Source organism: Mirounga leonina, unplaced genomic scaffold (assembly GCF_011800145.1).
Source record: "Mirounga leonina isolate KUSES-001 unplaced genomic scaffold, KU_Mleo_1.0 Mir_99, whole genome shotgun sequence".
NCBI classification, from domain to species: Eukaryota; Metazoa; Chordata; class Mammalia; order Carnivora; family Phocidae; genus Mirounga; species Mirounga leonina.
The window spans coordinates 6,806,094-6,833,310 of record NW_023270971.1 but is presented as its reverse complement, the minus strand read 5'-3'; the positions used below and the strand labels follow the sequence as shown (position 1 = coordinate 6,833,310).

The following is a 27,217-nucleotide window of genomic DNA, read 5'->3' as shown; positions in this document are numbered from 1 at the left end:
TCGGGCAAGCTATTCTATACCTCCCTAAGCCTCAGTTTCCACATCTGTAAAAACAGAATGACAATGCTACCCAGAGAAGTGGCCAGGCTTTTTGGAGCCTGAAGCTTATACCCCTTGGGTGGGGGTGGGGGGTGCCGATAAGGGGTGGAGAGGGCCTCTTTAAGAAAAGGAATACAAAATTACAAATTCAAAATTGCATACAGGACCTTGGAAGGGGTCCCACCTAAGGGAGGGGCCAGACAAATCTGTCTTGGATGCTACCAGTTAGCTGAGAGACCATTGGAGTAAAGCCCTTGGCACATGAGATGGTGGTATGAAGAGTGGTCTGGCTTGACTAAAATGCTATAATTTTGAGGAAGGAGGAAATCTTGGCCCGTTCATCTGTCACTGAAGCAGAGATAATGACAGAGAATGAAACACTAGAGAAACCCCCGAAAGGCCTTCTTTAGCTGCAGAATTCTATCCTGAATATCACGTGCGACCTTAGGCAAATCACGTGCTTTTCTGGTGGCAGTGTCCTACCCAGTGAAATGTGGCTTGTACAATCTCTGCCCTTTTGCCAAAGAACCCCCACTGCTTTCTCCCTGGAGCCTCACGAAAGCTAAGAAGCAGCTAGAGGTGAGTGAGGGCTTGCTCCTTTCCCCCCCAACTTTTCCCAGGGAAGGGGATCTCCCGGAAGGATGCCTTATAACAGATGTCAGCCAGTGGGAAGTGGAGCCCCTGACCTGGGATGAATGAGGAGATGGGGTATGGAGGTATTCTCTTGGAGACAAAAATAGGGTATTAGTTAAAAAGCCTGCCGAGTTGGGCACTGGTCCCTACTCTATCACTTTCTAGCTGTGTGACCTTGGGCAGGTCCCTTGAGTCCAGAGTTTGATTTCCTCATTATTTAATTTATAGGATTAAATGAGAAAAAAAGGTAAAGCGCTCAGGAGAACGTCTGTCTCTTAGTGAAGTGCCTCCATACATGTTAGTTAAGAAAATGATGGGTATTGTAGTCACTGCTATTAGGTGAAGTGGATGACTCCCCTCTCAAACCCCTTCCTGCCTCTCCTGCTCCAGCTTCTCTTGCACAGAGCTTCTTCTCTGGCAGGAGGAGCATACTCTCCGAGGGAGGTAGGCGGGGCCTCATTCCAGCTCGGCCAGAGCGAGGCACAAGCTGCTTGCTGAGCTGGGGTTTGCACCTGACGGACACCTTCCTGCTTGCCTCCTTCCAGAGCAGGCCTCCTCAACACCCAGAGCCCTCTCTCGGAAGCAGTCATGCCTGTGACAAAGAGTGCTGGGGGCCCCCAGGGCACTGTTGACCTCAAACTGGACCTCAGGTCCCCTCCCAAAAGTGCCAAGAAGCTGCAAAACAAGGACTCCAGTTTCTGGGATGGACCCCCTTCCGAGTCACCAGGCTTAGAGAAGACCAAGGGCATAACGTGAGTGCTTTTTTCTGCCACCCCCATTTCTGCCTCCAAGCCTGCAAGCTTGCACTGACTAAAACCCTGGCGCGGCGTATCTGACCCCCATCCCATTATGAAGATGGGAAAACCAAGGTCAAAAAAAGTGCAGGCAGAGACTGAGTCAAGGTGAGAGCTTACAGGGGCAGGAGCAGAGACTCCAGAAAGCCCTAGGCTCTCATGGTCCCACACTCAACAGGTGCAGATGGGGACACTCAGGCCCACTTACCCCAGGCCACGCACTGGGTCATTGGCAGGATGGGCGCTGGAACCCAGTGCTGGCCCTAAGTCAGTTTTGTTGCTGGTCAGTCCTGATCATTGGCAGAATCCCTAACTTCTCCAAGGAGGTGAGATCTGAGCTTAAAACCTTGGCCTCACTGACAACCAGGCATTGACTCCTCTCTGCCTCCTTCCTCCAGTTACTCTGGCCTCGCCTTGGGCCTGAACTTCAACTGTGAGGACATCAAAAGCACAGCATGTGGAAGACTTTTCTCCCACCTCCCTGGGGTGTGTGTGGGGGTTGGGGAGGCTTGCAAACCATGGCCAGGAAGGGTCTGCAGAAGGAGTTTAGGTGGGGGAGCCACGCTACGGGCGGGGCTCAGCAGCCTCCGCCTGCACCGCTCGAGCAGAGAGGCCAGTTTACTTAGGACATGTGGGTGGGTGGCCTGCTGGAGCGTGCTGCTCCTTTAAGAAGAAAATGCGGACAGCACTGGTATGGTAGAGAGAACACCTGCACTCAACTAGTGATCTGCACCTTCCCTTCCCCCAGCCTCGGTGTCCCCCAGATGCAAAACAGGGGTAAACAGATGGCAATGCGAATTTAAAGAGGCTGCCTGTGGGCATTACATCTGTTGGGTGGGGATGTGCAGTTAGGAGGGAGATGTTACCACAAGGGCAGGCGAAGTTCTGTTGGTCAGCGCCAGGATGGCCCCGACAGGGTTCGGTTGCCCCCAGGGACTAGTCCTGGGGGCTGTGAGTTGCTGACACTGAGAATGAACTCTCCAGGCCTTGGGGCCATCCACTGAGGAGCAGGGCTATTTCTCGATCAGAGGCCTGGGGGGAACCGAATAGCTCTCGTGTCCTAAACTGACAACGTGGTTTGGTGGCAATTTCAACTACTTAAGAATCAGACATAAAGCATGAGAGAACTAGAGGGGCCCTCCCGGTTTGGAGCAGAAGAGAAGTAAGTTGGGCAAGCATGGAACTCGGGTCAGCTCACCTGGGTCCAGATGCCCATTTAGCTGCTAACTGGCTCAAGCAAGTGCAGAACTCTCTACCCCAGTTTCTCCTCTGTGAAATGAGATTTCACTCCTCCCAGGATGGCTGCAAAGGTGATTTGTGCATAAAGCCCCCAAACACAGCACCCTTAAAAGCTGGCCACTGCGAATACCTTGAAGGTCCAAGGTCACCAGAGGAGTTGGGGCTAGAACACCGATGTCCTGCCTCCCAGCCCAGTGCTGTGCCCAGCTCACCACACTAAGTTTTTACGTTTGGCTGCATGGCCCAAAGTTAAATTCTGATTTCTTAAGTCCTTTGGTTAGAAATTTCTAAAGTGACCTGTTGACCCTTTCCTTGTTGCAAAACAAGCCCATTATTGGAGGGCCGTAGGGCACAAGTGCTTGCTCAGCGATGTTGACACCCACAGGGAGAGAGAAGGGCGCGCGATTCTCCGCCCACTTTCTCCCTCAATTGTTCTCTTTAACCCATAACAAATCAATGGGCCGATGGGCTGATCCTTCTGAAAGCTAGAGGATCTAGGGATTAACATAAAGATAAGGGTGGTTGGGGCAATTCTTTCAAAATATCATTCCTCCCAACATTTACAGAGGCTCAGCAAAGTAGACCTGTTGCCCAAGATGACACAGCTAGTTAAGTGGTGGCCTTGGGATTTAATCTCTGGTTCGTCCAACCTCAGAGACCAGGCTCCTTCCAGAATACCTCTGGTGCCCCTCACAGTCAGTGTCCTCACTGAAAGGCTCACCCGGGGAATTTCCAGTGTTTCAAAAGTTGTGGATGTGAACCCAACACTCACCTTGGTCGAACCTGGTCCAGGTACAAAGAGGTATAGTAATAAGTTGTTCTGTAATTCATCAACACAGAGGGTACCTGCCTGGAACTTATCCCTGAAGGTGCCCTTCAGACCACCTTCCCATCTGTCTTAAAGAGGGGGTCTCAGTTTTTATTTTTGTTTTTTTGGAGGGTGGGAAGAGACCTGCCTTTCCCCAGCTTGAGGTCCTGGCCTGAGGGCCCAAAAAATTCCTCTGGAGCCCAATCCCCAAATGACCCTGTCTCAACAGATCCCATCTGGGGACCCAAGTCATCTGACCTATTTAATTCAGAAGTCACCATGAAGTGTCTAAAGTGTCTTTGCTGCTGGCCCTTTTCCCTTTTCTCTGAGTGTATCCTGTCTCACCTACTAGTTTTATGACCTTGGGCCATCCCCTTTCTGAGCTTCCATTTCCTTCGTTACAAAATGGGATTTTTCCTTTTATATATCTCTCTCGACCTATTACCAGGAGGTGGTCCAGTAGAAATGGGGTGAAGAACAGGGACTCTGAGGCATTTCTGGTTTCAAATCCCGACTCCCCAGTATATCTTTGGACAAGTTATTTAAAAAAAAAAATCTCTATGCCTCAGTTTCCTCATCAGCAAAATAAAGGCAATAACCTACTTCCTAATCTTGACGAGAGGATTAAATGAGGTAATACGGGTAAAGTACTTAGCATAGTATCTATTATATAGTAAATATTAGCATGGCATATATTGAGTGTTAGCTGCTAAAACCAGGACAGGCAAACTGAAATGGTTGGTCACCCTACAGGAGACCCAGAGGTGCCGATCAAGGTCACAGGGACTGAGAGATGGCCAGGAGCCCACCTATCCAGCTGAACTCAGGTGTTGGCATGCTGTGAGGGAATGCTGGTTGGACCTCCTCACCTTCACGCACCTACACCCTTATGTCTCTTTCCTCTCCTTTAGAGCGTTCCAGACCTTGGTTCACCTGGTGAAAGGCAACATGGGTACAGGGATCCTCGGGCTACCCCTGGCTGTGAAGAATGCGGGCATCCTGGTAAGAGGGGCTGCTGCAGGTGGGGCCAGCATGGCCGAGTTGTAGCAGGGAAGTAGGAGGAGAGCCTCTCAGAGTTTATAATGGCTTACAAGAAGCAGTCTTTCTAGGAGGCAGCTTGGTCCAGACTTGGAGTCTAGATATCTAGCCAGGGTTTGAGTTCCGGCTCTGCCACAGACATTGAGTGGCCCTGGCAGGTCATTTGTCCCTTCCCTGGGGCTCAGTTTTTCCTTTGGAGAATGCAGGGGTTGGATGATGATGAGTTTTCCTCTTGTGCCCTGTGAGGCACTAGTCCTCAGGGACACCTCAGAGGCCACTATGGGTCAGAATCCTGAGTCCCCCACTCCCACCACAGCACCCATTGTAATTGCTTTATGTACTTTGTTGGAGTACTACTTGAGACTATATTTGAAAGAATAGGTATTGCTGCCAAAAAGGACTTGCAAAGCAGTTTGCTAGAAAGCTCCTTGAGTGCCAAATGGTATCTGTGCTACCAAATCTGTCCTTGCATGTTCTTCATAAATCCATTCTCTTCTCTCTCCCCACTTCCCTTGGCTCCCCCTTCCCTCAGATGGGCCCGCTCAGTTTGCTGGCCATGGGCTTCATCGCTTGCCACTGTATGCACATCCTGGTCAGGTGTGCCCAGCGCTTCTGCCACAGGTGAGGAAAACAGCATCCTCGTGTCGATTGCTTTGGTACTTGGTTCTCAGGGATGTCCCAGAAACATCCTACATGAAACAAGAGCTTACTTCTTTCTTCCAACAAGGCTAAGAAAAAGAGAAAAAGCATTTGGGATAGGGACCTAAGATGAGGCTCTGCCATGTGACTCATTAGGTGATCTCAGTCAGGCCACTGTGATGATCTGCTTGGCTCCTCTGTAAATTGGGCATAAACAATCCATGCCTAACCCTGCCTCAGAGAATTGTGATGAGAACCCATTGGGATCATGGATACGAAAACTGCTGTGCCCATGTGAGGTGTGCTTTATTGCCCTGCTTATATAGGAACCACCCCACAGGAAATACTGCCAGGTGTCTAAGTCTGAACTAGAACTTGGGTCTCTGCCCCAGTGTTCTTTCTACTCCCCTGGGTCCTGCCTTGCTGTGTGTCTCCTGACTTTTTAGTACAGGATCTGAGGTTAAACCCTCTCTTGGTAACTCTGTGTGCACTTTCTCCTACAGGCTTAACAAGCCCTTCATGGATTATGGCGACACGGTGATGCACGGCCTGGAAGCCAGCCCCAGTGCCTGGCTCCAGACCCATGCCCACTGGGGAAGGTACCTTGTTCTTGCTCTGCTGGAAGTGGAGTGAGCTACTGGAGGTGGAAATGCGGCTTTCAGGGATGCCTTCTTCCCTGGAAAGCTGACTCGTGTGGCACAGAATGTTGGGCTTTCCACAGGGAAGGGGTTCACTGGCAACCTTCCTGACCCAGCCCCCCTCCTTGTATACCTCCAGTGACAGCATGCTCATTCCTTGTTATGCAGCTTTAATATTATTGACTTATTTATGAAACTGTATTTATCCTGTTGTACTATGTACCAGGCCCTGGAAATACTGTGGGGAACAAGGCAAACAGGCTTTGCTCTCACAGAGCCCATAATCCAGTGGGAAAGACAAGCATTACACAGTTTAGGAGATAGTCATTCATAACCACTAGGATGAGTGTGATGAAGGAAGGAAATACTAGTTGCTACTGAGCAGGTAAGGTGATGTGTGTGGGCTCATGTGGTCTTCCTAGGTTGGAACAGTTGAGATGAACCCTGAAGGAAGGAATTCTTTTTTTTTTTTTTTTTTTTTTTGAGGTGTAATGCAACTTCATCACTTTATTCAAATCTTCAAAATAGTCTTTATTCTACATTTTTAGTATAAAAAATCCACAAGTTAAGTGCACCACAGTGTCGAGAGAGACATACAACGCTGAACTTCCATAACAGTCAATGGTACAGTCAAGCATCACATGGACAGAACACAAAATTTAGATGAACTGAAATTATAAAATAAGATAAAATCCAATTTCAGAAAACAAAAATCAAAATATTAAGGATCCCTGAAATATTCTTAACCCTAATGAGATTTCACTGGACTCAAGTCATTTTGTAGTGAGGGATTCATAACATGACCCCATTAACCCAGCTGAGGAATTCTCAAGAGCCATGAGGGCTTACATCAGGTACTCTGACAATCAACAGTAACCAATTTTTGGATGGGAAAACTTCCCCTAATTTGGCTCTGACGTCATCAGGCTTTTGAAATGCATCCTCCTCCTTGCCCCCACATTTTAAACAAACCTGTTTATAGTACAGTTTGCATTGATACCCTTTGTTCAAATAGAGCTCTGTTTTTCTGGCACCGAAGCAAATTGGGGTTTGGTTCATGGATAAAGAAACAACCTATGAGGAGGGTCCAAGAGGCACCCTCCACTTTTGCCTGAGGAGATGCAAAAGCAGAAGTAATGGGGCCTGTGCTTGGGGCACAGAGGGGGTTTCAGAGGATCCTTGTGAAAGATCAGTTAAAAGATGGCAAGTGGGACAAGTGCAAGGAGAGAAGGGAGTTAGTCTGACTGGCTTTCTGTCCTGCACCATTGATTCAATGGAGATTGGCGGGAAGGAACTGGAAGAGACTAGAGGTGAGGGTGGGACATGGGGCAAAGGATGGAAAGGAGGGAAAGGCAGACAACTAATGCGTTTCATTTATAACAAGTAATAGAAATCAAAGACTTAAAGGAGATTAAAGACCAATCAGAATAATTTGGCAACTTTAATTCTTAGGAAGATCAAAGTTCCCTCCAAACCTAATTTGATGTTTTATTAACTAAGAGCAAAGACCAGTATGGTACAGTATTACTCCAGAGGAATTAAAGGAAGATCCTTAGGGCTGCTTTACCCACATTCATTTTATGAATGGATGCCTCCCCTACCTCAAAATGCTTTAAGGAGGTACTGCTACCATTACATGGTTCCTTATTAAGTTTGAAAAGTGCCTGAAAGTTTGGGCACCAGAAAGACACCCCAACAACATGTGTCTAAACTGCAACTTCAGGTTAATAGGACTAAAGCAGTTACATTGTGAGAAGTGCTGAAGGTATGTGATGTCTTTCCCGTCACAGAGGCGGCCTTGGTTCTTCACCAGATGGTGTAGCCACCATCTGAGCCACCCATGAAGAAGCTTCCCTTCCGCTGAGTTACGAGGACATTGGCTCCCTGCATGGCTGCAAGCTGAGCAGCATTGGGAGGGCATCCAGGGGGTGGAGGAGGAATGTTGCCAGCGGTAGCCCCAGCTCGAAATCTGGCACCTGCATCATACCCTCCTTCCACCAGCACTGCTGAACCAGGTGGATAGATGGCACCAACTGGATAATAAGCCATAGGGATTGTGGAATCTAAAGGTCCAACAGCCACAGATTAGGCCATGGGAAGGTACAGTGAGGCGCCAGGAAATGCAGCTGACATGGTGGGGACTGTGGCAGCCCCTGGGTGCACAAAGCTCGGACGGTAGAGCTCTGAGTAGGCAGGTGGAGCATCAGTATAGGGTGGAGCCTGAGGAAGATGCAAGGTCTGAGGGTACACTGGATTCCCAGGAGGCTGCACAGGGTAGGTTGGCTGCGTTGGATATTGACCTTTGCTGTTCATGGTGGCTGCTGGTCCGGTTCGGCTCGGCGTCGCGGACGGTTATTTTTTTCGTCCTCTTCCTGTTCGTAGTCACTTCCGTGTCCGGAAGGAATTCTTAAGAATAAGGAATTACCTAGGGGAAAGTGGGCAGCCTGGATGGCCTTCCAGGAAGATGGAAGAACAGAGCATGAAGGTCTGAAGCAAGATGGAATGCGTGACAGTTTCAAGGTACAGAACGACAGGGAGCTTGAGGGCATAGTCAAGGAGATGAGGCTGAAGAAGAATCCAGGGGTCCAAGCAAACTGTACACTTTAGACCCTCCTAAAGGTTTTTGTTTTTTTCTTTAAAACAACAAGGAAGCCACTGGAGGGTTTTAATCAGGCAAGTGATCATACTTGTATTGTTTAAAGATCTCTCTGGCTTCTGTTAGGAGAATACATGGTAAGTGAGCAATCGTAGATTAGGTCACACCCAGGGAGGGGGCTATTGGCAACATCCAGGCAGATAGCAATGACACCTGGGACCAAGCTGGTAGCAGTGGGGATGGAGAAAAGTGAATTTGGTTATGCTTTGGATCCCAGGACTGTGGGAAAAAGAAAAGTCAAGGTTGACTCAGATTTCTGATGACTTTTAGTTTAGACAAGTTGGGTTTGAGGTTCAAGTGGAGATGTCAAGTGGGTAGTGATATGTATAGGTTTGAACCTATCTTCATGCAGGACATACAGAACTGACGTCATCAGCCATGAAGCCAGGAAGCAGAAGACGTCCCTTAGGGAGAGAGTTTATAGTAAGAAAAGTGTATTTTAGAAAAGGCACACACACACACAAGACCTTAAGGACACTTTGCTGAACTGACGTCCTCCTCCTGCAAACTGCTGCCTTTTGCTTTCCGGACTGACACAGAACAAGTCAACCCCCTCCATCCTCGGTACTTGGAACTAAATCTGCTCTTTTGTCTTTGTTTTCAGGCCTGTGCCCACTCCATCTGCCTACTCTTTTCTGAGTACCATCTAGGTCAAAGTCTCTCTTGAATCGTGATACTCTGAACCATTACAGCCCTGCTGTGTGCCCTCTCACGAAATGTAGTTTGCAGAGCATCATGGCTCTGGCACCTCCCTTGGCCCAAAGCCCATTCACATACTGAATCAATAAATTGAGCCTCTGAGCAGACGAAGAAGGCTTTGGGACGATAACCAGTATTTTCCCAGTGTGTGACCCAAGAGGAGGCTTTGCCTGTCCCTTACTCCTCAAATCCTTCTACCCATCGTTGGACATAGAAAGCAGCTTTTCCTGCTCTTTTTAGGGACCTTGCTCCACTAATCATCTCCTCTCCTATAACTTGAACTTCTTTTTGGATCTGTGGGCTCTTCTTCTCAACAATTAAATGCATTCATGTGTCTCCATCTTAAAAAATAGTAATATAAACTCATGAAGTTTCCTGGACCTCACACCGTCCTTTAGCCGCTATCCAATCTTCTGTTCAGCAGCTGCTTATTCGACAGATATCTATTGAATACCTGCAGTGTGTCAGGATGTGTCATGGCAATGGGTCTACAATGATGACCAGAATGGGCACCATCAAGACTGGAGCTCACACTTAGTTCTGTGAAAGAACAGCACACCCTCTGACTTTACTTCCATTCATCTGGTTCACACCTCTTCCGTGGGTCACCTGGCTTTTCTGTCCTTAGACTTCTGTTGAAGGTCTTTCCACCAATGTCCTAAAAGACCTCCTTATTGCACCTTCTTTGCCCTAGAGAACCTCTCAACAGTGTGGGTACAATGAACTATTCTCTTCTCCAGATGTTTTCTCCTCCCTTGGCTTCTATTAAACCCTTCCCCCGCCCCTAGTTTCCCACCTACCTCTCTGGCCAGTCCTTGGCTTTCATTGCAGGCTCCTTTGTTCCTGTCTTCCCTTTAAATGTTGGTGTTCTCTAGGGTTGGAACACCATCTTCTCTTCTTCTCCCTCTGCACACTCCCCAACACTGACCTGCCTTCCCAAGGCTTTATCCATTTCTGACAAATCAATGTTCCAGACCCTCGTACACAGTCGTCTCCTGAATGTCTCCTATAGGAGCCCTCAGCCTCAACAATTCAGATACTGAATGTGTCACTTCTTTACCTTCCCCTAAAACCTGTTCCTTCCTTCCAGTTCATTTCGTTGTCCTAGCCAAAGCCTGTAGGAACCTTTGATCATTGCCTTTCCCTTTCCCCCACATGTTAGTGGTGACCAAGTTCGGTTAAGTTCTAGCTCCCTAGTATCTCTTAAATTGCTTTCATTCTCTCCTCCTAATGACTTTTGTCCAGGCTGCTGGACACCTCTGTTGTTTTAAGAATCTGCTATGCGGCCTACCCATCCTGAGTCTTGCCCCCTCCAGTGGATTCCCCACAGCCAGAGAAATCTGCCTAATCCCTCTGCTGAAATGCTTTCCTCACTCCTCTCCATGTTCTCCTCCTCGTCTTTTTAAAAATTTCTTTCTTCCCCTTCCCAAGGGACTCCTCCTCAGGTATTGGTTTTTCTATGAAGGCTATCTGCTCTATAATTAGGATAAAATATCCTTTTCACTGTGGCTCTTAGTGCCATATTCTTTTTTGGTCACTAATCTATGAACCACTCGAGGAGGGGACCATGTGTTATTTGTATTTCCTCAGAGCCTAATACGGTGTCTGGCACATGGTAGAACAAATTTTCATGTTAATGATAGCTAATAAAAATGGTGTGCTTACTTCCCTACATCAATTAGTATCAATTATGAGAAATGCCGCAGAGCCAGGTGTGGGGGGAGGTTCCCAACCATAAATAATTCCTCCACTTGCTGAGCTGGGAGTGTGAGGGTGGTTGAGAAACACTTTTTTTTTTTTTTAAAGAACTGTTGTTACCTCACTTCTTACTGCCCCATTGGTGATTGTGTTAGCAGAAGCAAGGGTGCTGGTACAGGGTCACCAACCCCTGGGGACAGAAATAGAAATGACAAACCAACTCTTCTTTTATAACATGTTTTCTTTCTCTCTCCTCTCTTCCAGGAATATCGTGAGCTTCTTCCTTATAGTCACCCAGCTGGGCTTCTGCTGTGTGTACATTGTGTTTCTGGCTGATAATTTAAAACAGGTAGAGTCGTCTAGAGAAGGTGGAAAGGGAAAGGACATGGAAAAGGAGGGTCCTCTGTGAGTTGTTCAGCAATTGTGGCTTCTTCTTTTGGGCTCCTAGTGTCCTCAACAGTACAATAAAGGAAGTTAAACTAGATGTTATGAAAGAATCCAGACTTCCCCAGTTTGCCTATCTGTTCTACAAGTGGTTACCTTTTCCAGTATCTTGGACCTTTTCGCAAAGCCGGTCTCTAAAACTGAGCTGGAAGAAACCTTGGATTTTTGTCAGTTGTCCTGCCTTGGAGTTTAATCATCCTTAACTCTCCTAAGACTGATATGGCTCTTTTTAGATGATACTTAATCTTTGGACCATCTTTATCTACCTTTAGCTGTTTAACCTCTGGTTTAACAGTGGTCTCCAGGAAGTTGTTTTGATCTAGCCCAGAAATTATCTTGTAGCAATTTAAGCAAAATATTGTAGGTAATGACAAAGGCCATCCTTAGTCAATCAGTGAGCTTAAAAAAGAAATTATTCTTTAGGGCTCTCTTTTTTTTTCCCCCGCTTATAGTAATAACCAGAAATTTAGAAATGTAAAGAAATTAGAAGGAAAAAAATAGCATGCATTCAGAGTTAGCTGCTATTCTATGTTAGGAACAGGGAGTATTATATATGCTTTCTCCCATTTAATTCTCTCTGTGGCCTTATCACTATAGGTACTGTGGTTATTCCTATTTTGCAGATGAGAAAACTGAAGCTATAAACTCTATAATGTATAGAAGATCACAGAGCCAAGGTTAAAAATCCAGGCCTTTTCAACATCAGAGCTCAAGTTCTTGAACACTATGCTATATTACTTTTCAAAATGAAACAAAATTGGGGCACCTGGGTGGCCCAGATGGGTAAACATCTGACTCTTGATCTCAGCTCATGTCTTGATCTCAGGGTCGTGAGTCAAACCCCACATTGGGCTCCATGCTGGGCATGGAGCCTACTTAAAAAGTTAAGAAGAAAGGAAGGAAGGAAGGAAGAAAGAAAAAATGATTATTAATTCAACCACTCGTGGTTATTATTTTAAGTTGGTATTAACTGGTTAGCATTTTGTAATGTCCTTACATTTTTTTTTTGTCCTTACATTTTTTAATGTAATTTTTACCAGCTTCATAATATTTAATCATACAGATTGGCCAGGACATAGTCTTCTCTTGTTGGATATTTTATTTGTTTCCTTTTGTTTTTCTACTATAATCCGTGGAGGTCTTTGTACACCCCTTTATTTTTTTGGCATATATTCCTTAAAGTAAAATTACTGGGTCAAAGAGTTTGATTGTGGGGTGCCTGGGTGGCTTAGTCGTTAAGCGTCTGCCTTCAGCTCAGGTCATGATCCCAGGGTTCTGGGATTGAGCCCCGGGTCGGGCTCCATGCTAGGCAGGAAGCCTGCTTCTCCTTCTCCCACTTCCCCTGCTTGTGTTCCTGCTCTTTCTATCTCTCTTTGTCAAATAAATAAATATAATCTTTAAAAACAAACAAACAACAACAAAAACAAAGTGTTTGATTGTTTGAAGGCTCTTAAACATGGCCGGATTGCCACTTGGAAATCAATCAGCTATCAACAGAACATTATCATCTGTCTAGAGATAAGGCAAGCATTCTCTCTAAGAGTTTGCAGGCTAAGTAGGATGTGTTCTAAAACAAACAGGTTAGCTCTCAATATATTTTGGTGCTGGGTCAGGACACCACCAAAAACTCTCTGAAGGCAGGGCCGCTTCATGGTGAACTTAAGGGGCAAAAATGTGCGGGGGCAGGAAAGATCATTGCAGCAAGAGAAAGCTCCCTTGCAGAGATGCATCTGAGCTGGGTGTTGAAGGACAGGTTCGAGAAGAAGGGGTGGCAGCCAAGAAGGGAGGAGTGAACACTGGAGGCAGGAATGTACAGGCCTGGCTCCGGAGAGGCAATAAAATTGGTTGTAGAAGGTGTGGACTTTGGGAGAGGAAGAGCCTTCAAGGTTGAATGGGGCCCATGATGGAGGGCCATGAATGCCTGCTAATGTTTCAAATACTTTTCCTATTGAAAGGAATCAGAAGGTGAGGAATCAGAAAAAAAATAAGACTTAATGGTTCATTTAAGTAATCTTGGTATGTTAAGTGAAAAGGAGATTTCAAAATAAGAGTATATGCTGCGATTGCAATCTTGTAAAAAAAAAAAAAAGATGAGTATAATACATGTAATTTGTGATATGGTATAGAAAATGCATAGATGAATATATTCCAGGACATCACCCTGGCTACCAATGCGTACTGAGATCATCATTGTTTTTACATCTTCTTCTTGCCTCATATTCTAGTCTCTAATTGTTCTGCAGTGGATTGTTCCGCAATGTTCCGCAATACTGCTTGCACAGTAAGACTACCCATTAAGTCAGGCTGATTCTGAACAAGGGTAGTACCATCCCTCTCCTCCCCCTCCCCCCTGACTTTGCCAGGGGGTGTTTGTACTGTGTGCAGGGGGGTGTTTCTTGTTTGTCACAGTGATTGGGGGATGCAAATAGCTCTTATTGGGTGGGGTCCAGGGATGCTAAATGTCCTGCAGTGAATGGTCCAGTCCTCATAAGGAATAATTCTCTCACTCAAATGACAGTGTGAGTCTGATTGAGAAACAGTAAGTGATGAGTTTTTTGGTTATAAGCAAAAGAAACTCTGACTAACTCATTGTGAGGCCCTGGCGTGTGAGACATGCTTTTTGTGAGGGAGTTTATGGGCCAGGCACTAAGCAAATCCTGTGGCCAGTAGATGTATTGAATCTTCCCCTCTTGCTTTTCCTGTTCCTTCCTCAGGTAGTGGAAGCAGTTAATGGGACCACCAACAACTGCCATTACAACGAGACAGTGTTTCTCACGCCCACCATGGACTCGCGACTCTACATGCTCTCCTTCCTGCCCTTCCTGGTGCTGCTGGTCCTCATCCGGAACCTCCGGGTCTTGACCATCTTCTCTTTGTTGGCCAACATCAGTATGCTGGTTAGCTTGATCATCATCACCCAGTACATCGTCCAGGTTAGTGCACACGACGCACCCGACTCCTCCAGTGAGCAAAGCCTCACTGTCAATACTAGACTGATACCTACCTAGGGCCAGCCCTGAGGGTAGGTGTGTACCTCACTCTTCAGCCTCGTGCCGTTGTACCATTATTTCCACAAAGATGTCTCTGTGCCATCTCATTCTTCTGCATAGGTCCTCTTTTATGTTGCTGCTCCAGTCCTTGTCAAATTCTGGCCTTTGAAAAAAATGTTGCTTTGCAAGGAAAACATCTTGATGGGTGAACCACAGACCATTCCTGTAATGGTTGTATAGCAGCGAAGGGCAAATGAAAAGCAGGATCTCCTACAAAGCTGAAACTTACCAATTCCCTATAGTCTTACATCCTCTAGGCTGCAATTCCAGGTGTCCAAAATTACCCATAGGAACTCAAGAGAAAAAAATAATAATACTTAGTCACAAAGGCATAGTCTCAGAAGACCACAAGCAAATATATCACAGTGCAAATTACAACGCCTTCAAGGTTGAGTTGTGGATATTGATTTTCCCTCAATATCCTACTTTTCTATCCTTTCTAATGTTTATTTACTGGACAAGACTACATAGAAATTTAAACCCAGAAGGCCCTTGACATATCTCTCATATCATTCAGATATTTTTATATTTCAGAAGTCACATGAAAAGTTACTGTGTCCATGGAATTTAGTAAAAATTACATATTAGTCAAGTATTTTAGGATAACTACAAATAGGTCTTATCTTCCTTAAGGCAACATCGATAAATTCTACAAAATTGAATTTCCTAATAAGATAGCTACCTTTGATTCATTTTTGGACCATTCTTGAAGTTGCGCAATTAGAGAAATGGCTCTGTAATTATTGTCACATTCAGGTCACAGGGTACATAAGATATTTTTTCCACATACTTTCTTTCCCTTCAGTTTATAGCTCATTGAAGAAAGGGGGACTTTCATATCTAACGAATTACTCTGGGCTCCCAAGAATATCACTAACTACAGTCAACAGCAATTTCTGTCACCCATAATCACTGGTACATTCCAATTGTCCGTGGGCACTTCAGGCAGGTACCAACCTGTGATGCATGAGATTTTCTTTTGGAGGATTCTGGTAAACCGTATTCCCCCCATGAGGTATTCAGTACTTGGACAATACCTCAATGTTTCTGTCCTCTGGCTCTTCGGTGTTGTATGTGTTAAAATCAACTTTGATGCCTACTTCCTTTTGAAGTTTTCCGAATTTCTTGACATTCCTTTTTTTTTTTTTTAATTTAGGTCTACTCTCAGAATACTCCCCTTTTATTTTTATTTTATTTATTTATTTATTTTAAAGATTTTATTTATTTATTTGACAGAGAGAGACTTAGCGAGAGCAGGAACACAAGCAGGGGGAGTGGGAGAGGGAGAAGCAGGCTCCCCGCAGAGCAGGGAGCCTGATGTGGGACTTGATCCCAGGACCCTGGGATCATGACCTGAGCCGAAGGCAGACGCTTAAGGACTGAGCCACTCAGCCGCCCCAGAATACTCCCCTTTTAAATGAACTGAAACGTGCTCTGAGAATTAAGGTCTTACTACATTTCTCTCTCCTGTAGGAAATTCCAGACCCCAGCCGGTTGCCACTGATAGCAAGTTGGAAGACCTACCCTCTTTTCTTTGGAACAGCCATCTTTTCATTTGAAAGCATTGGTGTGGTAAGGTTTGCATTGGGGTGATCTTTCCCCCGTGCTGTGGGTGGCCTTTTGAACAGGATCCAGGAACTCTAGGTTTCTGGGTTTCTGTGTGCACACAGGGGAGAGTAACCTCTTGTCCCAATACATCTATTAAACATTTATCTTCATACCAACATGTGTTTCCTAATCTTTTAAAATCAAGACAAGTGGAGGCATACAATTTACAGGATTTAATGAAACAAACAAAAGGAGTTTTAAGCTGGGAAGTACTATATATTTACAATGGATTATTACATAGTTTGTGTTTCCACACTTGAGGAAGGATAGTGCTGTGTATGTGATGTTATTTTACTTTAAATTTGCATACAGTACAATTCACTTCGGTGGGAGGAGTGTATACATTTCTGTAAGTTTTGGAAATGCATAGAATCATAGATAGGCCACAATCAGGATACAGAACAGCTCCCTCACCACCAAAAACTCCCTTGTGCTGTCCCATTGTAGTCAGCTCCTCACCTCCCACTAACCCCTGGCAACCACCTTCTGTTCTCTGTCTCTATTGTTCTGTCTTTTCCAGAATGTCATATACCTGGGATCATGCAGTATGTAACCTGTTGAGACTGCATGTAAGATCACCTATGTTGTTGCATGCATCATAACTCCTTGCTTTCCATTGCTGAACACCTGCTGAACAGGCAGCACCAGGATTTTTTTATCAGTTCACCTGCTGAAGAACAGGTTGTTTCTAGTTTTCGACAATTATGAATAATGCTGCTATAAGCAAGCATTTGTGTACAGGATTTTATGTGAACATAATGTTTTCATTTCTCTAGGAGTAGATTTGCTAGTCACATATTAATGTATGTTGTTTAACTTTATAACAAACTGCTACACAGGTTTTCATAATGGCTGTACCATTTTGCTTTCCCACTGGAATGGATGAACATTCCAGTTGCTCTCATCGTCGCTAGTTCTTGTATGTCCTGTCGGCATTTTTTTATTCTGCCATTCTAATAGGTTCATAGTAGTGTTTGATTGTGATTTAATTTGCATTTTATTAATGACCAGTGATTTTGAGCATCATTTTGTGGGCTTGTCATCTGTATATCCTCTTTGGTGAAGTATCTGTTCCAATCTTTTGCAAACTTTTAAAAAAACTGAGCTGTTGAGTTTTAAGAATTCTTTATATATTACAAATACAAGTCCTTTATTAGATATATAATTCCAAATATTTTCTGTAGTCTGTAGCTTATCTTTTCATTCTCTTAACAGTGCCTTTCACAGAGCAAAAGTTTTAAATTTGATGAAGTCCAGTATATCAAAATTTTCATTTTATAAACACTTTTAGTGTTTTATCTAAAAACACTTTGCCTAACCCAAGTTCACAAAGATTTCCTCCTGTATTCTTCTAAATATTTTATAGTTTTCATTGTACATTTAGATCTATGATCCATTCTGAGTTAATTTTTGATAAAAGTGTTTGTATGTTGGGGTTCTTTTTTTAATAGGATACCCAATTGTTCCAGCATCATCTGTTGAAAAGACTGCCCATTTTCCATTGAATTGCCTTTGCATCTTTGTAAAAAACGTAACATTATTGTCTTTCAATCCATGAACATGGAATGTCTTTCCATTTATTTGGGTCTTCTTTCATTTCTTTAAACAATGCTTTGATGCTTCACATCATTCCCACACATTCACAACTTAGGGCAGAGCCCAGCACTTCACTTACAGATTTAGGGGATCACTTTCTCCAGCATCCTCCTATCCATGTTTTCTTGCACAGTCACCAGCTTCCAGGGGCTTCTTTTTCTGATTCTCTGGCTAGAAAGCCAGAGTTATAGCCTCCCTATAGTGCTATGCACTTCCTGTGACTGAGTCTGACTGGGGTTAAGCACTGAGAGAAAAGAGAGAAGGAAAAACTAAAATAAAAATGAATGAATGAATGAATGAATGAATGAATGAATGAATGAACGAACGAACTAACAGCGATTCCTTCCAGGGCCTGCTTCATAGACATGCAACTTATGCAGTTACGTAGGGACCTGTCTTTGGAAGGATCCTATTCATGGTTTAATGCTCTGCTTTCATCATCTTGAAATTCTTGATTTTTGAACAAGAAGCATGCAAATGAAAATTCTTTTTGCATAGGACCCTATAAATCATGTAGCAGAGCTGATTTATCCCCACATTCTTTGGACTCCCAAACCCCGTTTCCTAGTTCTTTTGCTCAAAGAGAAAAATTTGTGTCAGATTTTTAGGTGCCTGCGTGACCACCACAGTCACTGATAACACCAGGATGCTGCTTTGTGACTTGCCTTGGAAGTGTGGTCTTGAGAGAGTAAAAAAGGGGCCCCCTCCATACTGTCTGTCCCACAGAGGCCTCTGCTTTATGTCTTCTGGCCAGAAAGAGGGTTTCTCTTGGACTTTTTTCTGTCTCCATCTACTGCATAGGATTCTAGGATTTGAGGTCCTCTTGAGTCTAAATTGGGAGATACAGGAAGAAAAAAAATCAAGAAACCCAGTACCATAATGGTCATTTTTACTGGTTTTGATCAATCCATGTGCTATTTTGTACTTTTCAGAGTCCATGGATAGTTGTTTTATGTATTCTGTCCAGGGCTTTTAGTTTTAATCAGTAAGAGAGCTATGGTGGAATGTGCCTACACCATCTTAATGGAAGTAGAAGCACTTTATATTTAGAATTCTGGATACTCATGGCAAAAAGCAGAGTGCGATGGTTGAACAAATGATTCTGGAAGCAGAATATGCTGGAATCTTACTTTGGCCATGGATTACTCTCTGCACTCTAATTCCCCACTAAATGATGGTAGTGATTGTTCAGTAAGTATTGAACACCTACTATGTGCTAATGATGGTTAGTATCAGAGTTCACATTAGCTCTAGAAACTTCTAGCCCAGTCTCTGAACTTTCCGAAGAGCCTAAGCCCTGAAGGGGAAAGGGACTTGAGCCAGGTCACCAGCTGGGAACACCTGCAGTTGTGGCTAAAGCCTGGTGCTACTTCCAGAGACCTTAGCACTTTATGTAAATTTATCAATTTATCAATTTGATTGATTGTGGGAAGGAGAGAAGAAGAAAGCCAGCTACCGAGTAAAAAAGGTAATTTTTAGCCTGGAGAATTTATGCAGCGAATATGTATTGCAGGGTGTGAAAGCTCAGGTTGGATCATTCACTCTCCACATAATCCCCCCAGACATTTTCCTGAGCACCAGCTGCTACTAGGAACCTGCCTTTAATCTGGAAGAAGGTGGAAAGGCACAGTGATGACCTTGACATGGCATTCCCCTCAAGCATTTCCATTGCATGGGGTTGAGATGCATATAGGACAAAAAAGGAGTTAACAGTACAAGGGAGTAGATGCCCAGGTCCTACTGAGTAATAAATATATCCAATGCTGGAGAGTGGGGAGAAGCAAGTACTTGAACTTTGGAAGACAGCCCCAGTCTGCAGCCTCACTCTGCAACTTTCAAGTGTTGTAACTTGGGGCAAGTTACTCCATCTTCAGAGTCTTGTTTTCCTCATCTGTAAAATAAGAAATATACAAGCACCATCTTCATAGAGATGTAGTCTTCACAGTATTAAAAAATAAAAACAGTTGACATTTACTAAGCCTTTACTGTATGCCATTATGGTGCTCATATAAATCTCAAAAAACCTGCAATAGGTGAGTTTTCAGATAAACTGAGGCACAGATCAGCCTAATGATGCATGCAAAGTGTGCTTTAGTCCATGGCCTGATCAAAGAGAAGGAGAAGGTGGAGGGGGGGCTCTCAGCTGATAGAAGCCTAAGAAGGGATTTATGGGATGAGAGGCCAGAAGGTTGGTTCCAAAAACAGAAGTGACCTTCGGATGCCCAGCAGGCTCCAGGTAGTCTGTCTCAACTTGGATTCTCTCAGAGCCAGGTATACATCTGGGGAAGAAGGATCCAGAGAACATGGTGTGTAGGGAAATGTCCTGCTGGGGAACCAGGAACCTCCAGTCCCAGCTCTGCCACAGTCTGCTGTGTAAACCTGAGTCGCAGCCTTCCCATCTGAACAGAGAGCAGCGAATGCACTAGAATTGGAAGTCTCAAACTCAAATGCCTTTAGAAGGCAATGTGAGTGAAGAAACCAGGTATATGTCCGTGTGAGGGGGAGAGGTGGGACTGGTGAATGGAACAAGAATAGTGTGCCCAAAGGCATTCGCCTTCAATTGTCTAAAAGGCAATGCTGGCCAAACAAAATGCATCTGCTGGCCAGATCAGGCTGCCCCAGGGGCTGAGTTCCTTGATCTGCACAACCTGAAGAAGGGCCCTTCCAGCTCTGATGATCCAGGGCTCATCTTGTGACTCTAGACCTTCCTTCCTTTCTTCCCTTTTTTCTCATTTATTGTGGTAAAATATACCTAACATAAAATTTATCATCTTAACCATTTTTAAGCATACAGTTCAGTGACGTTAAGTACATTCACATTATTGTGCAACCATCACCACCATCTATCTTTTGGTCTTGCAAAACTGGAACTCTGTACCCATTGAACAATAACTGTTCATTTGCCCCTCCGTGAGTCCCTGGAAACCACCATCCTACTTTTTGACTCTCTGAATTTGACAACTTCAGGTACTTCATGTAAATGGGATCATGCAGTATGTATCATTTTGTGACTGGCTTATTTCACTCAGCGCAATGACCTCAAGATTTATCCATGTTATGGCATGGGTCAGAATTTCCTTCTTTTTTTAAGGCTGAGTAATATCTATTGTATGTATATCATCTTTGTTTATCCATTTATCCATCAGTGGACATTTGGGTTGCTTCCACCTTTTGGCTATTGTAAATGATGCTGCTATGAACATAGTTGTACAAATATCTATTCAAGTCCCTACTTCCAGTTTTTTTGTGATATACTCAGAAGTGGCATGCCTTTCTTTTGTTCATGTTCCTCTTTCTCCTTCTGTCTTTTTACACTATGATCCTTCTGTAGGTTCTGCCCCTGGAAAACAAGATGAAGGATGCCCGCCGCTTCCCAGCCATCCTGTCTCTGGGAATGTCCATCATCACTGCCTTGTACATCGGCATCGGATCTCTGGGCTACCTGCGGTTTGGAAATGACATTAAGGCCAGCATAACCCTTAACCTACCCAACTGCTGGTAACTTCACAGGCCCCCAGGTGGTGGGCACTCAGGGCCGGGTGGGAATGTGTGGGTGACTGCCTCGCTTCCATAGATGGCAAACTAAGGTCTAGAGAGCCTCCACAGTGACAGGCAGAGCTGTAATTAGAACCCTGGGCTCCTGAAGGAGGAGGAGCTCCTCCTTCAATAGCCTGCCATGTTGAATGAAGCCTTAATAGCTTAGGATGAAGAAGGACATGATTTAGGAAGAGAGAGAAGTGACAGTTCTTGGTCACCTAAGGAGAGAAGGGAGGGGCCCTCAGGGAGAACAAGAGGCAGAGAGAGGAGTTGGTGGGTGGCAACAGTCATCTCTGATTACATTTCCTGAGGCCTGTGCTACAAGTCTTGCTTGCCACAGACAAGGGTGCACATCCTCCAAGTTAGAGTAGCTAGGATAAAAAAGTAGTAAAACAAGAACCAATTTGGGAAGACCACTGTAAAAACTCTATGTTCAAGTGCACCTAATTCATGCAACAGTTAGCTGATCCAGACTTCAACAGTACCATATTTAAATAGACACATGAACCCATATTGCGTTGTGCAGCGCTCTCCCACACGGAGGCATGTCATTAATTATAGGATGCCTGTCTTTTTAAGGGTCACTTGGAGGCTTAATTTGCCTAAGTGGGGCTCCTTTCCCAAGGTGGTAAATGTCATTCATCAAGCATTTACTGCATGCCAATTATGTGCAGTTATCAGTCTAGACATACACGGGCATGGAGGGTACTGATGGAGTAGGCTGTGATCTTGAACTTCACTACCTTCCCCAGCTCATGATCCAGTGACAATGGGGGAGGAATAGTGTATATACACAAATGGAACAGAACAAGGAGCCCTCCAGAGTAGCAAAGAGGCTCTGGGGACTTCTGAGGAAAGAAATCCATCCGAATGAGAATCTTTGTGTGCAACAAGACAACTCTGTCCAGACAAGGACAACTCTGCCATTCATGGGCACAAGTCCTCGCTGCACCACCTCCTAGCTGGTGGTCATGGACAATTTACCTAACCTCTCTGACACTCAGTGTCTTCATCTATAAAGTGGAGTTACCATGGGGATTAAGTTGGGCATGCAGTATACCTCAAAAGATGGGGCAGATGGAAATGGACTAAAGTGGTGTTTCAGACAGCAGGACTAGTGTGAGCAAGAAACTCAGAAATGTGCAAGTTAATCTTTCTAAGGAATGGCTCCCCAGCCCCCATATACATACAGGTTTACTAAACGTGTGAGATGCAGCTACCACATTAGTGGAATCAAGGAAAAAGTCCTATCTCCATAGGTCAAAAAAGGCTTTGGTAAAACTCCACACCCCCCATCACACCCTGTCTCTGCACCTCGTCCAATGCCTGCAAGTAACCCTGCCTCTCCTTTTGCCTCCCAACCCCCACGCAACCCTGTTTGTAGACTGCTTCCTTCCCCAAGGATTCAGGACTCTGCAGTTCTCTCAACCTACTAGAAGCATGTGCTGGGGGCCTGTTATGTGCCATGAGCTCTGGGGGGAATCCAGAGAATTGCTAAGGACTGACATTAGATCACAAGGGACTAACATGTTTTAGACTCAGGTTTTTTGGTCTTCACTACTTACCACTGTGTCTCCCTAGGCAAAGCAGCTGGCCTAAGCCTCTAGTTCCTCAAATCTAAAATTTACCTTCAAGTGGTACTGGTTTGTGAAGGGGTTACGTGTAGCCACGCTCAAGATTCTTTTTCTTTAGAGATGACCCCCGGTTGCCATTTGGATCCGTGATCCCTCACTCTGTTTTCACCACGTGCTCTGCTGTGACTCCCTCTTGGCTTTGGGAAGTCCCCTGCCCATCATTTTCAGACAAGGAGACTGGAGCCCAAGGGGCGATTCCACCATCAGAGGTTAATATTTCCAGGAGGCCAGGTGCCTGAGCGTGGTGGCCTTAGGGAGCATTGCTGTGGTTTGTCCTGCAGGCTGTACCAGTCAGTCAAGCTGCTGTATGTCGTTGGGATCCTGTGCACCTACGCCCTGCAGTTTTATGTCCCTGCAGAAATCATCATCCCCTTTGCCACCTCGCAGGTATCAAAGCGCTGGGCACTGCCTCTGGACTTGTCTATCCGCCTCGCCATGGTCTGCCTGACATGTGAGTACAAGGCTGAGCGAAATGTTGCTCTTTTCCTGAGGCTGTCAGGAATCCGCCAGATGGTGAAGGATAGTCCTGATAACCAGCATTGACTGAGCTCCATTTGTGTCTCAAAGACTGCACTAAAGCTTTACGAGTGTAACTCATGTAAGCCTCGGGGACAAACTAATTCTTCTATGTACCTAATTAGTCGGATTCACAGGTGTCCAGCCTGAGGGAGTGACACAGCTGGTTGAACAATAATCATAATGATAATACCTGATATTTATTAAATACCTACTGTGTACCAGCCACTGTGTTCTTTTAGGCCGTATTTCATAGTATTTCATTCAGCCCTGCAGGAACTCTTAGGAGGTAGGACTATGATAAACTTTCCTTTTCAAATGAGAAAACTGAAGCAGAGAGCGATAAGTAACTGGTCAGGAAGTGCCAGAGCTTGGATTTGAATCCACATCATCTAAGTCCAGAGTCAGCACCCTTCACCTCCGAGGCAGAGGTCAGTGGCCAGTGAGTCTAATCTAACAGCAGAGGTGTGTTTTTGAGCCTCAGAGTGTTGTATAAACTTGTGCCAACATTTAAAACGTCCAAGATCTCACATACAAATCCAGATTTCTAACGTTTTCAATTAAAATGCTTTGGCAAGCCTAGGATCACATTCCCCACTGGCAGCAGTGAGCTGGACTTGCCCCCTAGGCTTCAGCTGGCCCCGCTCACCCCCTCACAGTCCTCCTTATGCCCCAGGCCCCATAATCCAGGGCACCCCATTTGTGCAAGTGTTTTAGCAGGGGTGAAGGAGAAGATAGAGATTTCCTGCACAGAGTGTCGTGTTCCCCAGCTGTCCCTAGCTCCTTTTAATTGTGATTCTAGGACTTCCTCAGGGAGATTCTTTTTTTTTTAAGATTTTATTTGACAGAGAGCACAAGCAGGGGGAGCAGCAGAAAGAGGGAGAGGGAGAAGCAGGCTCCCCACTGAGCAGGGAGCCCAATGTGGGGCTCGATCCCAGGCCCCCGGGATCAGGACCTGAGCCAAGGGCAGCCGCCTAACCAACTGAACCACCCAGGTGCCCCCCTCAGGGAGATTCTTGCTTCTTGCTGCACTAGATCAACCCATGCAGTTCAATGGACACCAGTTTTCTTTCTTTGAAATGATTTGTTCCCAGTTTAGCCCAGGAAGCAGGGACACTGCCATTCGGAATCTTAAGAGACTCCAGAGAGATCAAGGCATTTGTCCTAAATGTGAAGATAATAATCCCTGAAGCCTACAGCTTCTGCATGCACTGCCCCAATCCAGACAAATGCGGAAATAAATTGAAATAACAAACTTTTCTGAGTTATATTATATTATAGTGCTTTATATTAACTCAGTTATCTTGGGGCATATAAATGAGTTTAAAACTTGAACACCATTTGCAGTGTGAACCATAACACCTAAAAGGATAGATAGCATTTATCCCCATTTTGCAGAGGAGGAAACAAGCTGTGGAGGAGATAGGGACCTAACCCAAGGCCACACAAGGGGAAGCCAGAATCCTGCCTCCCAGACCTGTTTTGGTTTGTTTTTGTTTTTTTTTTTTAAGATTTTATTTATTTGCGAGAGAGACAATGAGAGACAGAGAGCATGAGAGGGAGGAGGGTCAGAGGGAGAAGCAGACTCCCCGCTGAGCAGGGAGCCCGATGCGGGACTCGATCCCAGGACTCCAGGATCATGACCTGAGCCGAAGGCAGTCGCCCAACCAACTGAGCCACCCAGGCGCCCGACCTGTTTTGGTTTTGATATACCACACTCCTCCTCCACAGGAGGCCTGGGAGAGGCTTCTGGGCCTTCTTGGTGAGTCTTCCAACAAGTCAAATAAAAAATGTGGAAGGCCAGGCCTATAAAGCATCCTAGTAAAAAATAGATAATTTCAAAATCTTTAGCTTCTAGTGTTTGTTGTTTTCTAACATGTATGTAAAACCTGGAGAAGACATTCTTTTAATGAGACCCTGCGATCTTGTTCCAACTGAAGACCCCTTTCTCCTATAAATAATTTCACATTCTAATCATTTGCAAGTAAGAGGTGCATGTAGTCATGTTCATTATTAAAATGTTAGCTCTATAAAGGCTTTTTTTTTTTTTAGTTTTTGTATCTTCCGTACATTGATGTGTCCCAAACAGATGGGACAGTTCCCAGCACCGTTATTTAATGTTATTTATTAAGTTAGAGCTTAATCGTTGTCTTTTTAAAAAGATTATTTATTTGAGGGGCGGGGGAGATCAGAGGGAGAGGGACAAGCCGACTGCTGTTGAACAGGGAGGCCAATGTGGGGCTGGATCCCACAACCCCAAGACACAACCTGAGCTGAAACCAAGAGTTGGACACCAACCGACTGAGCCCGCCAAGCACCCCTTAATCATTGTTGAATAATGTGGGGATTTGAAGTGCGCCTCAGTGGCATAAAAATTATTTTAAGCTAAAAACATCTGAACAAACAGCAGCTACAGGGAGGGGAAAAATAAATCCTTATCTGAACTTCCTTTGCTGAATTAAGCAGGACCTTCTGACAAAGTACAGCCTCCATAAATCCCCTCTCTGGAAGGTTTTCTGCCAGAAAGGAGACTAACCATCATCACAGACTAATTCCCTATATAAACTCTCTGAACTCATAACTTCCACTTGTTCTTACATATGCTCTTTTTGCCCCCTCCTTTCCCCTTATGAAATGGGCATGTGAACCCCTATCTTTGGCTGTTCTGGGAGCCAGCTCCTCTGAAGGCTCCCTAGCCCTAAGCAAACTGTCTTTTGTCGTGTTAATTTTGTCTACTGTCAGTAAATCCCCAGCCCCTCCTTGCCCCCCCCATCATTGAACCTATAGTAGGCAGAGGGAAGATTTCTCTTCCCAACAATATGAATGCTTATTTTGGAAAAATGATTAGGAGACACACCAGATTTTTAATTCATAGCCACTAGTGACGTGATTGGAGTATTATAGGACTTTCAGTGTTTTCCTTATGTAACTAAAATCGAGAAACAACTGGTTTATGTTTTAAGAAAAGGATTCTAAAACCAAGCTTGGGAAGCTTGACTAAGTCCTGAAGATCCATATATCCCGTATCCTCTCCCACAGGTACCTTGGCCATCCTTATCCCCCGCCTGGACCTGGTCCTCTCCCTGGTGGGCTCCATGAGCAGCAGTGCCCTGGCCCTCATCATCCCGCCCCTCCTGGAGATCACCACCTACTACTCAGAGGGCATGAGCCCCCTCACCATCGCCAAGGACGCCCTGATCAGCATCCTGGGCTTCGTGGGCTTTGTGGTGGGGACCTACCAGGCCCTGGACGAGCTGATCCTCTCGGGACAACCCCTCACCTTTTCCAACTCCACCGTTTTTATTCAGTGAGAATGGCACTGCACCTTATCCACCAGCACCTGACTTTCGCTGGTATGGATATCTTGTGTATGCTTTATCTTTATTTTGCCTCTTTATCTTTTTTCTGGGCCAAGTCATGGTGAAGCAAGCAAGGACTCACCAGCTACAGGGTCTAGATGGTAATTTACAGATTTGTTTTTAATTACTTTTCTTTCCATCTCTAGCTTTCCCTTAAGTTGAGAGTCTCCCATGGAAGGCTCTTGATTCATCCAACTTCTTGGCAATTGACAAGGTGGATTTTGTACCTTGAGTGGTGCTATGCAAGAAGAGGCCACCGGGGGGAAACCAAGTGACAGCAACGGGCAGAAGGAGGTGCAGCTGGCTAATGCTGACCCTGAGCTGGTAGACAAAGGGTTTCAAAGAGCATAGACTAGGGGACATAACCTATAATCCAACAAGGAATACACAGCTCCTATGACAAAATAGTTACGGCAAAGAGGTCCAATGTGAGCTGCAACACTCAGAAAGGAGCCATCATATTTAAGTCAAGGGCAATAAACTTTCTAAATCACTGGATAAAGTTTTAGCCCAGTTCGGAGATGCCAGCAGCAGATAGGAGGTGTGGATGTAGATGTGTCAGTGGCAGGGGGGAGGGGAGTGGACAATACCA

General features: G+C 45.1%; 1 protein-coding gene and 1 pseudogene across 2 annotated transcripts; one reads left to right on the top strand and one right to left on the bottom strand.

Moving 5' to 3' along the window:
• Positions 1-573: 573 nt before the first annotated feature.
• SLC36A2 (solute carrier family 36 member 2) lies at positions 574-27,217 on the top strand. Its single transcript, XM_034999510.1, has 11 exons — positions 574-618; positions 1,218-1,424; positions 4,425-4,515; positions 5,084-5,172; positions 5,694-5,789; positions 11,146-11,230; positions 14,040-14,258; positions 15,849-15,947; positions 20,911-21,077; positions 23,032-23,201; positions 26,306-27,217. Exons 2-11 carry the CDS (start codon positions 1,261-1,263, stop codon positions 26,575-26,577), a joined length of 1,452 nt encoding a protein of 483 aa, XP_034855401.1. The 5' UTR covers positions 574-618; positions 1,218-1,260; the 3' UTR covers positions 26,578-27,217.
• On the bottom strand, positions 6,289-8,240 carry LOC118006745 (annotated as a pseudogene). The gene has a single exon (XR_004678177.1). The product of XR_004678177.1 is annotated as a DAZ-associated protein 2-like (transcript).

Bases quoted from the DNA above. Each gene is read 5' to 3' on its own strand.
- SLC36A2 (XM_034999510.1), top strand. From the start codon at position 1,261: ATGCCTGTGACAAAGAGTGCTGGGGGCCCCCAGGGCACTGTTGACCTC. The intron at 4,516-5,083 runs GTAAGAGGGGCT...CCCTTCCCTCAG, and splicing joins TGAAGAATGCGGGCATCCTG to ATGGGCCCGCTCAGTTTGCT. The intron at 23,202-26,305 runs GTGAGTACAAGG...CCTCTCCCACAG, and splicing joins CGCCATGGTCTGCCTGACAT to GTACCTTGGCCATCCTTATC.